Source organism: Hypanus sabinus, chromosome 25, assembly GCF_030144855.1.
Source record: "Hypanus sabinus isolate sHypSab1 chromosome 25, sHypSab1.hap1, whole genome shotgun sequence".
NCBI lineage: Eukaryota > Metazoa > Chordata > Chondrichthyes > Myliobatiformes > Dasyatidae > Hypanus > Hypanus sabinus.
The window spans coordinates 45,953,641-45,973,495 of NC_082730.1; the positions used below are offsets into that span (position 1 = coordinate 45,953,641).

Consider the following 19,855-nt stretch of genomic DNA (forward strand, 5'->3'; position numbering starts at 1 on the left):
TATTCTGAGGCTGCGTCCTCTTATGGTAGGCTTCCCCACCATAGGAAACATCCTCTCCACATCCACTCTATTGAGGCCTTTCAACATACAATAAGTTTCAATGAGATCCCCTCTCATTCTTCTGAATTCCAGTGAGTACAGATTCTGAGCCAACAAACGCTCCTCATATGATAAACCTTTCCATCCCAGAATCATTTTTGTGAACCTCCTTGGAACCTTCTCCAATATCTTCACATCCTTTCTCAGGTAAGAAGCCCAAAGCTACTCAAAATACTCCAAGTGAGGCCTCACTCGTGCCTCAGCATCACATCCTTGCGTTTATATTCTAGTCCCTTTGAAATGAATGCTAACGTTGCATTTGCCTTCCTCACCACAGACTCAACCTGCAAATTAAGCTCTAGGGAATTCTGCACAAGGACTCCCAAACCCCTTCGCACTTCATATATTTGAATTGTCTCTCCATTCAGAAAATAGTCAATCCATTTATTTCTTCTACCAAAGTGCATGACCCTTCTCTTCCCAACACTGTATTCCATCTGCCACTTGTTTGCCTATTCTTCTAATCTGTCTAAGTCCTTCTGTGGCCTCTCTACTTCCTCAAAACTACCTGCCCCTCCACCTATCTTCATATCGTCTTTAAACTTGGTCACAAAACCATCAATTCTGTCATTCAAATCATTGATATAAAAAGTAGCAGTCCAACTCAGAACGTTGTGGAACACCACTAGTCACCAACATCCAACCAGGAAAGTCTCCCTTTATTCCCACAGTTTGCCTCTTGACAATCAGCTAATGCTCTAACCATGTCAGTAACTTTCCTGTAATACCATGGGCTCTTCGCATATAAAGCAGCCTCATGTGTGACACCTTGTCAAAGGCCTTCTGAAAATCCAAGTGCACAGACAAATCAATTCTGTTTTGTCTATCATGCTTGTTATTTCTTCACAGAATTCCAACAGATTTGTCAAGCAAGATTTTCCATTAAGGAAACTGTGTGACTTTGGTCTATTTTATCATGTGCCTCCAAGTACCCTGAAACCATATGCTTAACGATCAACTGCCAACATCTTCTCAACAACCGAGGTCAGGCTAACTGGCCTATATCCTTTGTCTACCTCTCTCTTTTTTTAAAGACAGGAGTGACATTTACAATTTTCCATTCCTCCAAAACCATGCCAGAATCTATGGATTCCTGAAAGATCATTATTAATGCCATCACAAGCATGTTTTCCCTAGTAATAGCAACCTCTCACTTCTGCCCCATGAAACTCTTGAACTTTTGGCATAATGCTTGTATCTTCCATCGTGAAGACTGATGCAGAATACTTATTCAGTTAGTCCACTATTTCCTTATCCTCCATCTCTACAGTTACTCTCCAGCATAATTTTCCAGCAGTCCAAGCTACCTTACCTTCATATTCCATCTTTATGATTTTTTAGTTGCCTTCTGTTGGTCTTTAAAAGCTTCGCAATCCTCTAACTTCACACTAATTATTGCTCAATTGTATGCCTTCTCTTTGTATTTTCTACTGGCTTAGACTTGTCTTGTTATACACGGTTGCATCATTCTGCTTTTAGAATATCTATTTTTTGGGATGTATCTATCCTGTTCCTTCCGAATCACTCTCAGAAACTCCAGCCATTGTTGCTGCTCTGCCATCATCCCTGCTTGTGTTTCCTTCCAATCAATTTCAACCAGCTCCTCTCTCATGCCCCTGTAATTCCTTTTACTCCACTATAATATTGATACATCCAACTTTAGCTCTGCATTCTCAAATTGCAGGGTGAATTCTATCATATTATGATCACTTTACCCCAAGGGTTCCTTTGACTTAAGCTCTCTAATCAGTCCCAGTTCACTGCACAATACCCAATCCAGAATAGCTGATACCCTAAAGGGCTCAACCATGAGATGCTCTAAAAAGCCATCTTGCAGGCATTGCTAAGAAGCGTCACACAAGGCACCTCTTCAAAGGCCTTCTGAAAATCCAAGTAAACAACATCCATTGACTCTCCTTTGAAGATTTCCAACAGATTTGTCAGGCAAAATTTCCCCTTAAGGAAACTTTGACAATTTATCATGTGCCTGCAAGTACCTGGAAACCTCAACCTTAATAATGGAATCTAACATCATTGCAACGACTGAAACCAGGCTATAGTTTCCTTTCTTCTGTCCCCATTCCCTTCTTAACATATAGAGTGACATATGCAATTTTCCATTCCTCCATACCCATTCCAGAATCTAGAGAACCTTGAAAGATCATTACGGATGCACCACAACCTCTTCAGCTCCCTCTTTCAGAACACTGAGGGAGTGTTCATCTGGTCCAGGTGAACTATCTTTCAGCTTCCCAAGCACCTTCTCCTTAGTAATAGCAACTACACTCACTTTTTCCCCGATGCTCTTGAATTTTTGGCACTCTGCTTGTGCCTACAGGAGGTAACTAATAAAGTGGCTACTGACTGTATACATATATTTTTAACATAAGTTATAGTATTTTTGTGTATTGCACTGTCTTGTTGTTGCAAATGAACAAATTTCATGTCAGTGATTCTAAGCCTGATTCGGATTCTGACAAGGAAAGAAACGAATGAGGCAACAATGACCACTGTAACTTGTGTTTTAACTTTAGTGATTGAATGTAATAGCAGGCAGGCAGATTAAATTATCCATTGTGTAGATGTGGTATTTAGATAAATAAGTTGAACTAGGCCATTCCAGTAAAGGATTTCGTCGGTACTCTCGAGTTTTGTTACTCATTATAGTTGTCACATGCAGGATTCTTCTATTTTTTTTGGCTTTCTCTAAAGTTAATAGTATATTTCCCCGAGTGGAGGGCGATGGAATGTGTCGGGAAGGGTTTGAAGGGACATAGTTACCATGTGAATGTTTAATACTCTAAAACAAGTACTAGGAGCCACATGGACGGACACGCAAAGCAAGCTGTAAACTAAAGAGAGGAGGTGGGGCCAAAGTCTGTGACCTGCTCACACGTCGCTCCGCATCTTGGTGATGTTGACATAGTTGGGGTTGGATAAAGTGCAATTGTCATTGTGGAGGTTGTGGTCGGGGGGTTGTCGGGTGCACGGCACCCCCTCCTGGTTGTATTCTGACTTGCAGATGCTTGACGTGCTGTTGCTCCTCTTCAGGTCAGTGACGGACGGGATGGTGGGGCAGCTCTTCACGTGTAAGTACTGTGCCTGCTCCTCGTTTTCTGTCTCCCGGTGGTAGAAGTAGTTGAAGTTGGAGACGATGACGGGTACGGGTAGCGCAATAGTCAGCACACCGGCGATGGCGCAGAGGGAACCCACCATCTTGCCACCGATGGTGACGGGGTACATGTCCCCATAGCCCACCGTGGTCATGGATACCACGGCCCACCAGAAGGCATCGGGGATGCTGTCGAAGAAGGAGCTGGCCTCATCGGCCTCGGCAAAGTAGACAGCGCTGGAGAAGAGGATGACGCCGATGAAGAGGAAGAAGATGAGGAGGCCCAGCTCCCTCATACTGGCCTTCAGTGTCTGCCCGAGGATCTGCAGGCCCTTGGAGTGCCTGGACAGCTTGAATATGCGGAAGACTCGGACCAGACGGATGACCCTCAGAATGGCCAGAGACATGGCCTGCTGCCCCTGCTGTTGCCCATTGCCTGCCTGCTGCTGCTGTTGTTGCTGTGCGGCCAACTCAGTCCCCAGTGTGATGAAGTAGGGTGTGATGGCCACGATGTCAATGATGTTCATGATGTTCCTGAAGAAGGTGGGCTTGCTCGGGCAGGCGAACAGCCGGACAAGAAACTCAAATGAGAACCAGATGATGCAGAGGGTCTCGACAATGAAGAAGGGGTCAGCAAAGCTCGGGGCGTGATAGGGAGTCGTCTCATTGCTATAATGAGGCTGACCCCCGGCTGGGTTTTCCTTCTCGTCCCTGAAGACAGGGAGTGTCTCCAGGCAGAAGCTGACAATGGAGATGAGGATGACCATGACGGACATGATGGCAATGACTCGGGCCGGGCCTGAGCTCTCGGGGTACTCGAAGAGCAGCCAGATCTGCCGTTGGAACTCATTCTCCGGTAAGGGCCGCTCCTCTTCCTTGATGAAGCCTTCATCCTCCCGGAACATCTCCATGGCCTCCTCTCCGAGCTCGTAGAATCGTATCTCCTCCGCAAAGATGTCTAGGGGCACGTTGACGGGTCTGCGCAGCCTCCCCCCCGACTGGTAGTAGTACAGAATGGCATCGAAACTCGGCCGGTTCCTGTCGAAGAAGTACTCATTCCTCAGGGGATCAAAGTAGCCCATCCTCTTCTTGGGGTCCCCAAGCAGGGTATCGGGGAACTGGGCCAAAGTCCTCAGCTGAGTCTCGAACCGTAGGCCTGAGATGTTGATCACAACCCTCTCACAGCATTCGTGATTTTGCTCCAGTCCATACAAGTCCTGGTTCTGGACCGGGAGAGCTGCCAACTCGTCCACATTGTCCCCCTGGGCCACCGTCATGTTGCTGGAGGGCCTCACGTTTCTCTGAATGGGGAGCTGGGAATCAATGCTGAATTTAAAAGTTGTGTTTTAATTCTCCTGGTGATTGGGATTGCTGGGATATTTTATATCTCAACAATAATTACCTGAATTCCTAGTGGGAGGTGAGCCTGTGGATTCTAGATTCATTCAGTCTTGCTGTTGTTGGACAGTGGAGTCAGGGGATTGCATTGATCCCAACTTTTAAGGGAATAGTGGATCCTGGATATTTTGGTAGGTGGATCCTGGAACTAATGCATTCTGCAGCTAATGGTTTAAACAGTACAACATGTATTATAGTAGATCTCACAATTGTGAGTTTGTGCGTCTTGTTTTCGAGATACAGCACAGTAACAGGTCCTCCTGGCCTAATGAGCGTACACTCAAGTGACCAATTAACTGACTAAACCGTACGTCTTTAGAACGTGGGAGAAAACTGGAGCACCCGGAGGAAATGCATGCAGTCACGGGGAGAACACACAGCCAGTAACACAAATTGAACCCAGTGGTGGGTCTTAGCCAATCCTCAAGTTAGCAGATCCTGTGCTTCATAGTCCTTATAATTAGTGAAACTTGTAACTTTTTGTTCTGGTCGTTTTGTTCTGCATCTTTGTTTTAGAATATCTCGTTAGTGGTTCCTGGAGCTGGAGTGTCAGTACTTACTGCAGTTAAATGATACCAGAGATAAAAATCAACTCTGGCTGCCAATGTTGATGACTTCTGCTCGTTACTGCTGCGACTCAATGAAGTAAGTAGCAGATTCTGGTTTGTACAACCCAAAGTTAGTGGATGTTATAGTTTATGGAGTCATTATTGAGTCATTGCAAGAGTTTTTGAAACCTGTAGCTACAGATGTTGGATGTAGTGACTAAGTTTGAGAATACTTGCAATATGTGGACCCACAGCTGGTAGATCCCAGAGTTGGTGAATCTTGTAGATGGTGGATCCTGGAGATTGAGGATCCAAGTGTCTGTAGATCCTGAGGTCTGGGGGTGTGAGTAAATCTGGGTCTCAGTGGTTCCTGGATTTTTTTGGCTTCATGAGTCAACACAACCTGGACTCAATGGCTTCTGGATCTCACAGTTTGTAGGTTTTGGAATAAATGGATCTTGAAGACTGTTAGACCTGGAGTTAGAGAGCTTAATAGTCCTGGAACTAGTCAATATTGCACTTGGTGGCTAATGCCTTTGATACACTGTGGAGTTAATAATTTCTGAGGTTCATGGATCCCAGAAAGTGGTGAATTCTGTAGTTAACTTGTCCATGTGGTCCTTAATGGATTTTGGAGTCCTGGTTCCTGAATTTCGCAAATTCTAAAACTAGTGTCTCGCAGAGATGGTGAGTCAATGGATTCCAGAGATTTCTGTTGCTAGAAGCTCCTGAAATGAATGGATTTGAAAGTGCTTGAGTTCTGAAATTTGTGGAGTAAATAGCCTGTATTGGCTAGCAGGCTCCTCCTTTCTGATTTACTTTTAATGCCCAGAATGATTTCCCACAAAAGCAGCGATGGAGAAACTGCTTGTGCCTTTGAGATGTTGTGACAGAAGATGTTCTGACTCATCCAGCTCAGTGCAGTAGCGGAAATTTCCAGAGCAGCAGAACACCTATTTAAAGCAGTAGCTTGTGCTCAGGAGAATCTAGATGGAACCTAAATTAAAACAGAAAGAGAGAAAGTACATTACTCACTCTATCTGCCAAGCAGTAAAGAGATACACGCAGTGGCCACTTTATTAGGTAGACCTGTATCACTACTCGTTAATGCAAATATCTAATCAGCCAATCATGTGGCAGCAACTCAATGCAATAAAAGCACACAGACATGGTCAAGAGGTTCATTTGTTGTTTAGACCAAATATCAGAATGAGAAAGAAATGTGATCTAAGTGACTTTTAAGTGGGTGGACTACAGCAGCAGAAAATGGTCCTTTACAAGGTGGCCACTGAGTGCATTTTTATAGGAGATAGTGAAGGAAAGTGGAATTGAAAGAGTGAAGAAGGGAATGAATCAGAGTTAAGGAAGATAGAAAACAGGTAGGGTAAAGGACATAGAACAGTACAGTACAGGCCCTTTGGCCCATAATGTTGTGCCAACCTTTTAACTTACTCCAAAGTCAATCTGACCTTTCCTGTGACATGCCCACCAAAGATTGTTCATGTAGGAGGGAAGGGTTATGATATTGTGCAGACCTCTTAACCTACTCTAAGATCAACCTGACCCTTCCATCCTATGTAGCCCTCCATTATTCTTTTGTTCACATGCCTACCTATGATTCTCTTAAATTGCCCTAATGTATCTGTGACCAAAACCCCTGGCAAAGCGTTCCACGCACCCACCACTCTCTGTGTAATGAACTTACCTCTCACATCCCCCCCTCTACTTTCCTCCAGTCACCTTAAAGTTAGTCCCTTTGGTAGTAGCTGTGGGAAAAGTCTCTGGCTGCCCATTCGATCTATGTCTCTTATCATCTGGCACACCTTTTGTCAAGTCACCTCTCATCCACCTCTGCCCAAGCTCATTGAGCCTATCCTCATAAGACATATTCTCTAATCTAGGCAGCATCCTGGCAAATCTCTGCACCCTCTCTAAAGCTTCCACACTCTTCCTATAATGAGGTGCAGAAAACAAATGGATGGGGAGCAGAACAAGGGGAAGCAAGGAATGGATTGTCAGATAAAGGGGGAGAGAAAGAAATTTGAAGAATAGAGAGGTTGGAAGTAGGTTTAAGTTACAATGAGCAGTCAAGCCCTAGACCGTTGATTCAGAGATGCATGCTTAGATCCCATCTGAGGAATTTAAGTTCAAGACATTAGTTAAAAGTTGATTTATTTTTCTGGAGGGTTAGTCTCAATGACAAGAATTGAAATTACCAGATGCATTTAAGATCAGGGTTCAATTCCTGTCACTGTCTGTAAGAGTTTGAACATTCTGTCTGTGACCACGTGGTTTCGAGTTTCCTCCCAGATCCCAAAGATGCAGCGATTAGGGTTAGTAATTTGTGGGCATGGTGTATTAGCGCAGGAAGTGTGACAACACTTGTGCGCTTCCCCCAGCACATCCTCGGACTGTGTTGGACATTGACGCAAATGACACATTTCAATGTGTGTTTCGATGTACAAGTGACAAGTAAAGCTGATCTTTGATCTTGAGATGCCTGTTTGCTGCTGCCTTGCTATTTGTGTAATTCTCAAAGTACCAGGCCGAGACCGTTCATCAGGAGGAAGGTAGCTGGGTGGGAGACAAAGCAAGAAGCTGGGAGGGACTTTGTGAAAAAATTAAATGGTCAAAGAACAAGGAGAGAGGAGGAGAGTAGACCACAAGAGAAAGGGAAGGGAGAGGGGTACCAGAGGGAGTGATGGGCAGGTCAGGATAGAGCAGGGTGAGAGGGGAACCAGAATGGGGAATGAAAAATGAGAGAAGGGGGACGAAGGTGGCAGATGACTAGACTGACTGGAATTCTCCCCCCTTCTTTCCAGTCCTGATGAAGTGTCTCGGACCAAACCATTGACTGCTTATTCCTTTTCACAGATGCTGCCTGACCTGCTGAGTTCCTCCAGCATTTTGTGTGTCTTGCAAAAGATGGAGGGAAGTGAAAGGAGGGGAGTGTAAAGATAGGAGACGGTTGCTGGAGAGGGAAAAACAGGAATACAAGGCACTACCTTATAAGACATAGGAGCAGAATCAGGCCATTTGGCCCATCGAGTCTTCTCTGCCATTCCATCAGCTGATTTATTATCATTCTCAAACCTATTCTCCTGCCTTCTCTCTGTTACATTTTATGCCCTTACTAATAAAGAACCTATCACCCTCCGCTTTAACGAGTTGGCCTCCATAACTATTTGTGACAATTCCACAGATTCACCACCCTCTGGTTAAAGAAATTCCTTCTCATCTCTTTTCTAAAGGGAAGTCCTTCTATTCTATATAAAAATGATGGTGAGAGACACACTCACAACTGCTTGGCTACATTCTGTTTCAGCCCCATCGACATACAGGTACTACCACGGTAATGGGCTGTTTCTCAAACCAGGTGAGTTGGACTACAGGAAGGAGACAGAGAGCTTAATGACATGATGTCACAACAGCAACCTTCCCCTGACTGTCAGCAAGGTCACTGACTTCAGAAAGGGGAGCACTGCTCATGCTCCTGTCTCCATCAGTGGTTGAGAGTTTCAAGATCCTAGGTATGAACATTACCAATTGTCCATCCTGGTCTAACTGCTCTGACGTCACTGCTAAGAAAGCTCACCAATGCCTCTACTTCCTCAGGAGGATAAAGAAATTCACCATGTCTCTGTTGACTTACCAATATTCACTGATGCACCTGTTTGGATGCACCATAGCTTGGTATGGCCGCAAGGAATTTCAGAGAGTTGCGGACACAGCTCGGTACATCATGGTAATCAGGCTTCCCTCTATGGACACTGTCTACACTTACGACTAAAGCAGCCAGCATAATTAGAGATTCCACCCACCCCAGAGATTCTCTCGTCTCCTCTCTCCCATAGGACAGAAGATACAAAAGCCTGGTTCAAGGACAGCTTCAATCCCACTGTGATCAGACTCTTGAATAATAAAATGGTCTCTTGTCCTCACAACCTACCTCGTTATGATTTTCCACTTTATTGTTTACCTGCACTGCAGTCTTTTGGTAGCTTTTACACTTTATTCTGCACTGTTGTTGGTTTCCCTTGTTCTGCCTGAATGATTCGATCTGTATGAACAGTAGGCAAAATAAACTTCTCACTGTACCTTGGTACATAGGGTTAAACTAAACCAAAACAATAACAGGGAACACAGAGTAAAGAAAAGTAGAACGATCATGAAGAGGGGCAGAGAAGATGCAGAGAATGATGGAGAATGTAGGAAAAAGCACGAGTGTAGAGAGAGTGTCAGAAGTAGAAAGAACAATAAAAAGTTCAAAGTTAATTGCAAAGTAAATTTATTATCAGAGTACATATATGTCACGTCACTTTCATTTGTTGGAGGCATTCACAGTAAATACAAGAAACACAAAAGGACCAATGAAGAATCGCACATAACAAAGATGGACAAAACAACCAGTGTGCAAAAGACTGTGCAAATACAAAACGAAAAGCAGAAATAATAATAATAAATAATAAATACCTGGTATGGCTCTGAAACCTGTACCAGCCAACTGGCGGATGTGTTCATAGACATTTTCAATCTGGCATTGCTACTGTCAGAAGTTCCCACCTGCTTCAAAATGGCAACAATTATACCAATGCCTGAGAAGAGCAGGGTGAGCTGCCTTAACAACTATATCCAGAAGCACTACATCTATGGTGATGAAGTACTATGAAAGATCTCAGCAAGGACCTGGACCCACCACAATTTGCCTATCGCCGCAATAGGTCTACAATGGATGTGATATCATAGGCTGTGTATGTGGCCTTGGATCACCTGGACAATGCTAATGCTTATGTTAAGCTACTGTTTATTGACTACAACTCAGCATTTAACAGTTCTGATCAAAGAGCTCCAAAACCAGGGCCTCTGTACCTCCCCCGGCAACTGGATCCTTGACTTCCTCACCGGAGGATCAGAAATAAGACCACAAGACCATGAGATATAGGAGCAGCATTAGGCCATTTGGCCCATCGAATCTGCTCCACCATTTCATCATGGCTGATTCAATTTTCCTCTCCGCCCTGATCTCCTGCCTTTTCCCTATATCCATTCATGCCCTGACCAATGAAGAATCTATCAACTTCTGCCTTAATTATACATAAAGACTTAGCCTCCACAGCTGCCTGTGGCAAAGAATTCCACAGATTCACCACTCTCTGGCTAAAGAAATTCCTCCTCATCTCTGTTCTAAAAGGATGCACTTCTATTCTGAGACTGCGTCCTCTGGTCTTACGCTCTCCCACCCTAGGATCCTCTCTACATCCACTCTATCAAGACCTTTTGCCATTCCATAGGTTTCAATAAGGTCACCCCTCATTCTTCTGAATTCCAGTGAATACAGGCCCAGTGCCTTTAAACACTCTTCATATGAAACACACTTCCATTCAACCCTGAATTCATTTGTGTGAACCTTCTTTGAACCCTCTCCAGTTTCAGCACATCCTTTCTAAGATAAAGGGCTCAAAATACTCCAAGTGAGGCCTCAGCAGTGCTTTATAAAATTTCAACATTACATCCTTGTTTTTATATTCTGTCCTCTTGAAATGAATGCTAACATTGCATTTGCCTTCCTCACCACAGACTTAACCTGTAAATTAACCTTTAGGTAATCCTACAGAAGGACCATCAAGTCCCTTTGCACCTCAGTTTTTTATATTTTCTCTCTATTTAGAAAATAGTCAACCCTTTCATTTCTTCTACCAAAGTGTATGATCTTACACTTCCCGACTCTGTGTTCCATCTGCCACTTCTTTCCCCATTGTCCTAATTTGTCTAAGTCCTTCTGTAGCTCTCAAACTACCCGCCCCTTCATCTATTTTCATATCATCTGCAAACTTTGTAACAAAGCTATCAATTCCATCATCCAGATCATTGACATATAACTTAAGAAGAATCAGTCCCAACACAGACCCCTGTGGAACACCAATGATCACTGGCAGCTAACCAGAAAAGCCTGCTTTTATTTCCTCTTTTTGTCTCCTAGCAATCAGCTACTACTTTATTCACACTAGAATCATTCCTATAATACCATGGACTTGTAGCTTGTAAGGCCTCTGAAAATTCAAGTACACATCAGTGATGTTCCTTTGTCTATCTTACTTGTTATTTCTTCAAAGAATTCCAACAGATTTGTTGGACAAGGCAACATGTTTTGTCCTTGAGCAAACCATGTTGACTATGGCCTATTTTATCGTGTGCCTCCAAGTCCCCTGAGACCTCATCCTTCATACATCTCCACCTCGCTGACAATCAACACTGGTGCATCTCTCTCTATACTCATGACTGTGTAGCTAGGCACAGCTCAAGTGCCATCTGTAAATTTGCTGTCAACACAACTATTGGCAGAACTTCAGATGGCGACAAGAAGGCATACAGGCGGGAGATAGATCAACTAGTTGAGTGGAGTCACAGCAACATCCTTGCACTCAACATCAGTAAGACCAAAGAGCTGATTGTGGACTTCAGGAAGGGTAAGATGAGGAAAGACACACCAGTCTTCACAGAGGGATCAGAAGTGGAAAGAGTGAGAAATTTCAAGTTCTTGGGTGTCAATATCTCTGAAGATCTATCCTGGGCCCAATATATTAATACAGTTACAAAGAAGGCATGACAGTGGCTATATATTATTAGAAGTTTAAAGAGATTAGGCATGTCACTAAAGACACTTGCAAATTTCTGCAGCAGTGCTGTGGAGAGCATTCTAACTAGCTGCATCACTGTCCAGTATTGGGGTGGTTACTGCACAGGATCAGTCAGCTCCATCATGGGCACCAGCCTCCCCAGCATCCAGGACATCTTCAAGGCACAATGCCTCAAAAAGGTGACATCCATCAAAGGACCCCCATCACCCAGGACATGCCCTCTTCTCACTGTTACCACCAGGAAGGAGGTACAGGAGCCTGAATGCACACACTCAACGACTCAGGAATAGCTTCTTCCCATCTAACATCTGATTTCTGAACGGACATTTAACTTATGAATATGACCTCATTACTTTTTTTGCCCTACTTATTTAATTTAACTATTAAATATATACTGTATATATTTACTGTACTTCACAGATTTTATTATGTTTTGTGTTGTACTGCTGCCACAAAGACAATAGATCTCCTGACATATGCTGATGATATAAACCTGATTCTGATTCTCATTAAATAAACCACATATATTGAGAAGATGAGTTGTAGAGTCCTTAAAGATTGTGGAATCATTTCAATGTTGGGCTGATTGTAGCTGAGTGAAGTTATCCCCTCTGATTCAATAGCTGTTCCTGAACCTGGTGGTGTGGGACCTAAGACTTTTGTACCTCCTTCCCTGATGGCAGCAGCGAGCAGAGAGCATGGCCTGGATGGTGGCAGTCTTGGATGATGGATGCTGCTTTCCCGCAACAGTACATGTGCTCAATGGTGGAATGGCCTTTTCCTGTTATGGACCAGGCTGTATCCACTACTTTTCCATTCCATGCTTCTAGACCAGGCGGTGACGCGGCTGGACAGTGTGCACTCTCCACTGTGTACCTGTAGAAGATTGCCCAAGTTTCAGATTAGTGAGAGAGGCAAAGAGCAAGACAGAGAGGGGCACAGAGATATGAATAAAGAGTTGGATGTATGATAGAGAGTGAAATTGATATATGTACAGAGTGATGAAGACTGCAGATGCCAGAGTCTGAGGAAATTTGGTATGTCACTGAAGACTGCAGCAAGTTTCCACAGATGTACAGGCGACCCAGTTGGAATTTGAGGTGTTGCTCCTCCGAGCTGAGAGTGGCCTCATCGCGACAATAGAGAAAGCCATGGGCCAACACGTTGGAATGGGAATGGGGAATGGAATTAAAATGGTTGGCAATGGGAAATCCTGCTTGTTCTGGACAGCACTTGGATTGGGTTTCACTGATGTAGGGAAAGCTGTAGAGGGAGCAATGGATGCAGTAGATGACCCCAACAGATTTATAGGTGAAACTGGAAGGAGTGTTAGCGGCCCTGAATGGTGGTGAGGCAGGAGGTGAATGGGCAGATGAAGCATTACTGCTTGCAGGGGTAAGTGCCAGGTGGGACGAGTGGACAAGGGAATATACAGTGGAGTAAAGGTGGCAGGGGAAGGGCTGGTAGATGGGACTACAGAGATTCTCTGAAAGAATGTCCTCATGCATCCCAAAGATGTATGGGTTAGGGTTTGTGAGTTGTTGCTGTCGGTAGTGTGGAGACACTTGGAAAGTAACATTGGATGGTCTGTGGACAGGATGGGAATGGAGGGTCATGGGCTGAGTGCAGGTCGGTGGGACGAGCTGAGAGTAAGCATTCGGCACAGACTAGAAGGGCCGAGATGGCCTGTTTCTGTGCTGTAATTGTTATATGGTTATACAGTGAGCTGAGCAACACATTTCATAGTATGTTTTCATGTACACATTACACAAAAAGCTCACCTTTAAACATAATGTTGTGGAAGGCAGGAACTGAAGAGCCAGTCAGCTCTCTCTGTCATAGCACTACAGCACAGAAACAGGCCCAGTGTACATTTCTTTCAACTCTCCTGCAAGGCTTTTTCCTTCAAACAATAGCCACAACCTCTTGAAGCAGACTAACAGTTCATCAGTAGATGGGCCAATGAAACTTTCTGTTCTGCAGAGTTCTTTGACTCTATGACAATGACTTTCTAATCTATACTGTAACTCCAGAAGCACATCCACGGAACTGTTAATATAGAACATAGAACAGTACAACACATTACAGGCCCTTCGGCCCACAATGTTGTGCCGACCCTCAAACCCTGCCACCTTAAATTCCTCCATATACCTGTCTAGTTTCATGTCCTGAACCCCTTTAAGATGCTCGTAACTTTCTGATAATGAAACAGTAATCCTCCGGATGAAGCCGCAGGAGTATTATATAAAGATTCAGTGTGACTTCTCTGCTTTAACACTGTGCCTCCTTTGTCAGAGCACAGAAATGAATCTGCCTTATTAATGGCTTTCTCGAGCCGTCCTGCCTGTGTGTGCACAGGAATCACCTCTAACACATCTGCACTGGAGCAATCTCTTCCAGATAACAATTAATCCTGTCCCAGATACTAAATTAAGGCACAGAAAACCAGAGAACAGGGAGATTCAGAGAGAGAGAGAGAAACTGAGACCGGGAGAGACACAGGAGGGACAGACAGATGGGGGGGGGGGGGGAGAAAGAGAGTGACAGATATAGAGAGAGGGAGAGAGATAGACATAGAGGGAGATAGAGGGACAGACAGAAAATAACAGAGAGAGAGAGAGAGATAGAGAGAGAGAAAGAGAGAGAGAGGGAGAGAGAGAGAGAGGGAGAAAGCGTGATGAAAAAGGTGCAGAGTAGCAGCACAGTACTGAGTTTGCAAACGGAGATGGAGTGACACTGAGTATGAAGTGAGATACAGAGGACAGAGACAGAGAGACAGAGTGACAGCCAGTGTGGGGTTGCCAGGTGTGGACTGTAGGGAGTGTGACAGAGGGATTTAGAGGATGGAGTCTCTGTTCTGTGAGAGACAGATTGACAGAGAGGGATTCAGTAAGTGTGGAGTGGGGTTCAGTAAGTGTGGAGTGGAGAGAGTGTGACAATGAGGTGCAGGAGGCACAGAGCATGACAAAGGACCAAAGAGAATGGAGAAGGTGACTGATCACAAAGAGGCCCTTAGCTTGCAGAGAGAGATTGGCTGGAGACACAGAGACTGGCTGGGGACACAGAGACCGGCTGGAGACACAGAGACCGGCTGGAGACACAGAGACCAGCTGGGGACATAGAGACTGGCTGGGGACACAGAGACCGGCTGGGGACACAGCGAGTGGCTGGGGACACAGAGACTGGCTGGGGACACAGAGACCGGCTGGGGACACAGCGAGTGGCTGGGGACACAGAGACTGGCTGGGGACACAGAGACCGGCTGGGGACACAGCGAGTGGCTGGGGACACAGAGACCGGCTGGAGACACAGAGAGCGGCTGGGGACACAGAGACCGGCTGGGGACACAGAGACTAGCTGGGGAAACAGAGACCAGCTGGGGACACAGAGACCAGCTGGGGACATAGAGACCGGCTGGGGACACAGAGACTGGCTGGAGACACAGAGACCGGCTGGAGACACAGAGACCGGCTGGAGACACAGAGACTAGCTGGGGACACAGAGACTAGCTGGGGACACAGAGACTAGCTGGGGACACAGAGACCGGCTGGGGACCTAGAGACTGGCTGGGGACACAGAGACCAGCTGGGGACACAGAGACTGGCTGGAGACACAGAGACCGGCTGGAGACACAGAGACTGGCTGGAGACACAGAGAGCGGCTGGGGACACAGAGACCGGCTGGGGACATAGAGACCGGCTGGGGACACAGAGACTGCCTGGGGACACAGAGACTGGCTGGAGACACAGAGACCGGCTGGAGACACAGAGACCGGCTGGAGACACAGAGACTAGCTGGGGATACAGCGACTGGCTGGGGATACAGAGACTGGCTGGGGACATAGAGACCGGCTGGGGACACAGAGACTGGCTGGGGACATGGAGTGCAGAGGTCACAGATAAGGATCATTGATAAGATTATAGGGTCTCTCTTCCACCCATCCAAGATATTTACCTGAAGTGCTATATACACTTCAATGATCCCTCCCATCTGTTGACAATCTCTTTGAGCCCTACCATCTGGCAGGAGGTAGCGTAGCATTGGGACAAGAATGGTTAGGATGGGAAATAGCTTCTTCCCTCAGGCCATAAGACGACTGAACTCTCTACCATCAGCTAGGTCTCACCATGAATGAAGCACCAGTAGTGTTATACAGTTTACTTTATAAATTGTGCCATAAATGCTTCTATTATTTGTTAACCTATTTGTGGTATCTGTCATTAAGGACCTGCATCTCCCAGGACATGCCCTCTTCTCATTGCTACCATCAAGGAGGAGGTACAGGAGCTTGAATACACACATTCAGTATTTCAGGAACAGCTTCTTTCCCTCAGTAATCAGTTTTCTGAATGGACAACGAACCCATCAACACTGCCTCAGTATTTTTCCCTCTCTTTAAGTCCTACTTAGTTAATTCAATATTTTATTTCTACTTCTTATTGTAATTTATTATTATTATTGCAATGAACCGCTGCCGTAAAATGTCACGACATATGCCAGTGATATTGAACCTGATTCTGTAATATTACTGTGCGTGTTGTGTGTGAGTTATATGTACTGTGCGTGTTGTGTGTGAGTTATGTGTACTGTGCGTGTTGTGTGTGAGTTATGTGTGCTGTTCATGTTGTTTGTGAGTTATATGTACTATATGTGCTGCGAGTTATGTGTGCTGTTCATTGTGTGTTATGTGTACTTTTCATGTGTGTGACTTATATGTACTGTACCTGTTGTGTGTGAGTTATGTGTACTGTATATATTGTGTGTAAGTTATGTGTGTTATGCGTGTTGTGCACCTTGGTCTGGAGGAATGTTGTCTTGTTTGGTGGTATATGTGTGTATGGTTGAAATGACAATAAACTTGAACTTGAAACTTAAAATGAGATTTCAAAAGGACCAAACTGCTGAAGCCATGTGAGGCAGTGGATACAGGGGATCCAGCGACTCCCAGAGGGTGCAAGAGGTGAGGGAGGTACAGAGAACGAAGGGAGGCACTGAGAATGCAGTACGTGTCAGAGGGTCATTGAAAGTCATAGTCAAAGCAAAATTTATTATCAAAGTTTGGTACATTGGTAGTGTAACGGTTAGTGTAACGCTGTACAGTGCCAACCATAAGATCAGGTTCCAATCCCGTCGCTGTCTGTAAGGATAAGAGGTTTGTACATTCTCCCTGTGACTGTGTGGGCTTCCTCCAGCTGCTCTGGTCTCCTCCCAGACTTCAAAAGACACATGTTTAGGGTTAGTAAGTTGTAGGATAGTATGTAGCCTGTGTACAAGCTGCCCAGCACAGTCCTTGTTGATTTGATTTGTGGGAAATGATGCATTTCACTCTATACTTAGATGTACATATAATAGACAAATCTAATCTTTATCTTCAATATATGAGATATTGTGGATGCAGGAAATCCTGAGCTACACACACAAAATCCTGGAAAAATTCAGCAGGTCAGGCAGCATCTACGGAGTAGAGTGAACAGTTGATGTTTCAGGCCAAGATCTCTCATTAGGACTGTGTTGCTTTAATCTTTGTTACCATGTATGGTCATCAGACTCATTTTCATGTTGGCATTTATAAAAAAATATAGAAATACAACAGAATTTACGAAGATCTATATTTGTATATTATATATAAATAAATATTTACAAACAACTACTGCGCATAAGAAAACAAATATACTCAGGGCCACATTATTAGGTGCACCTACTCATTAATGCAGGTATCTAATCTTGAGGCAGCAACTTAATTCAGAAATACATTCAGACATGGTCAGAGATTCATTTGTGTTCAGACCAAATATCAGAATGGGGAAGAAATGTGATCTAATTGACTTTGACCATGGAATGACTGGTGGTGCCAGACAGGGTGGTTTGAGTATCTTAGAAACTGATCTCCTGGGATTTTCATGCACAACAGTCTTTAGAGTTTACAGAGAATAGTGCAAAAAACAAAAAAAAACACAAAATCCAGTGCACACCACCTTGTCAATGAGGGAGGCCAGAGGAGAATGGCCAGTCAGCTTCAAGCTGACAGCAAGGCAACGGCAACTCAAATAACTATGTGTTACAGTGGTGTGCAGACGGGCACCTCTGGATGCATAAAATGTCAAGTGGATGGGCTATAGCCACAGGAGATGCCAAACACTCAGTGGCCACTATATTAGGGACAGGACGTGCCTCTCTGTTCCTTTCACTGCTCTTCCTATCTGGGAGCCTACCTCCCTCTGCCTTGTCTATCATCCATTGTGCTCTTTGCCCTCCCTCCCTACCCTTCCTATCTCTCTGTCTCTCTCCTTCCATAGCTCTTGAGCCCCCTTCTCTGCATTGTTCCCCACTTATTACCCACCCAGTTCAGAAATCTGACAGTGGAGGGGAAGAAGTTGTTCCTAAAACATTGAGTGTGTGTCTTCAGACTCCTGTACCTCCTCCCTGATGGTAGTATTGAGAACAGGGCATGTCCTGGATGATGAGGGTCAGATTCAGGTTCATATTTTAACGTTCCTGTACATGTTAACATATAGTGAAATGTGTCATTCGTGTTAACAACCTAAGGATGTGTTAAGCCTGACGAAGGGTCTTGGCCCGAAACGTTGACTGCTCGTTCCCACGGATGCTGCCCGACCTGCTGAGTTCCTCATGTTGTTTTGACCACAGTATCTGCAGTGTACTTTGTGCTTATTAAGGAGGTGTTAGTTCTTAACACAAAAGACTGCTTTGTTGAATACCTCCACTCTATCTGGCAAGAGGAATTTCCCAGTGGCCCACCATTTTAGTTCCTAACCTCATTCTTGCTTCAACATGTCTGTCCAGGGCTTTGTCTTTTGCCACAATGAGGCCACTCTCAGGGTGGAGGAGCAACACTTCAGACCTGTCTGGGTAGCCTCCAACTTGGTAGCATGAACATTGATTTCTCCTTACAATATAACAAAACCTTTCCCTTGCCCTTCCATCTTCCATTCCCCACTCTGGCTACTTACCTTTTTCCCTCACCTCCCCCTGGTGCTCCTCCTTCTTCCCTTTCTCCCATGGTCCACTCTTCTCTCCTCTCAGATACCTTCTTCTCCAGCCCTTTCCTTTTCTACCCACCTACCATTTCTAGTTTGTCCTCTTACCCATCCCCCCTCCTTTTTATTCTGGTGTTTTTCCCCTTCTTTTCCCAGGCCAAGGAACAGTCTTGGTCTGAAACATCGACTTTTTATTCATCTCCATAGATGCTGAGTTCCTCCAGCATTTAGTGTGTTACACCTAAAGATGTGCTGGGACAGCAAAGTGTCGCCACATGTTCTGGTGCCAACATTACATGCCTACAATGTTCAGTAGAACAGAGAGTATAACAAAACAGAACAAACGAACACAAGCATCAAAACAACAGAGAGACAAGCCCCTTTCCTCCCTTCTGTCCTGCCACCCGCACACACATGGTCCTTAATGATGGATATCCTCACTGGTGGGGAGGCTTGTGATTGTGATGGAGTCTGCAGAGGGATATCGATAAGTTACGTGAGTGGGCCAAGGTCTGGCAGATGGAATACAATGTTGATAAATGCGAGATCATCTACTTTGGAAGGAATCATAGAAGAGATGATTATTTAAATGGTGAAAGATTGCAGCATGCTGTTGTGCAGAGGGAGTTGGGAGTGCTTGTCCATGAATCACAAGAAGCTGACCTGCAGGTACAACAGGTTATTAAGAAGGCAAACGGAATGTTGGCCTTTATTGCTGGAGGGATTGAATTCAAGAGCAGGGAGGTCATGCTGCAACTATACAGGGTACTGGTGAGGCCACACCTGGAGTACTGTGTGCAGTTCTGGTCTCCATACTTGAGGAGGGATACACTGGCTTTGGAGGCAGGGCAGAGGAAGTTCATCAGGTTGATTCCAGGGATGAAGGGGTTAACCTATGAGGAGTGATTGAGTCGTCTGGGAAGAATGAGAGGGGATCTTATAGAAACATACAAAATTTTGAAAGGGATAGATAAGATAGAAGTAGGAAAGTTGTTTCCATTGGTAGGTGAGACTAGAACTAGGGGACATTGCCTCAAGATTCAGGGGAGAAGATTTAGGATG

General features: G+C 44.9%; 1 protein-coding gene across 14 annotated transcripts in view; it reads right to left on the reverse strand.

Moving 5' to 3' along the window:
* Positions 1-2,617: 2,617 nt before the first annotated feature.
* The window catches only part of LOC132381212 (potassium voltage-gated channel subfamily A member 2-like), a 76,281-nt gene continuing 59,043 nt past the window's right edge, over positions 2,618-19,855 (reverse strand). For 5 of the 14 annotated variants that reach the window (XM_059950531.1, XM_059950525.1, XM_059950527.1 and 2 more), the window contains 2 exons: positions 9,631-9,723; positions 2,618-6,154 (listed from right to left, as the gene is read on the reverse strand). In XM_059950531.1, the coding sequence (XP_059806514.1) occupies positions 2,989-4,488 (1,500 nt within the window). In that variant the 5' untranslated portion in view covers positions 4,489-6,154; positions 9,631-9,723 and the 3' untranslated portion in view covers positions 2,618-2,988. Of the gene's footprint in view, positions 6,155-9,630; positions 9,724-12,203; positions 12,672-19,855 lie in introns of all 14 variants that reach the window. The other 9 variants (XM_059950532.1, XM_059950523.1, XM_059950526.1 and 6 more) reach the window with 3 other exon arrangements.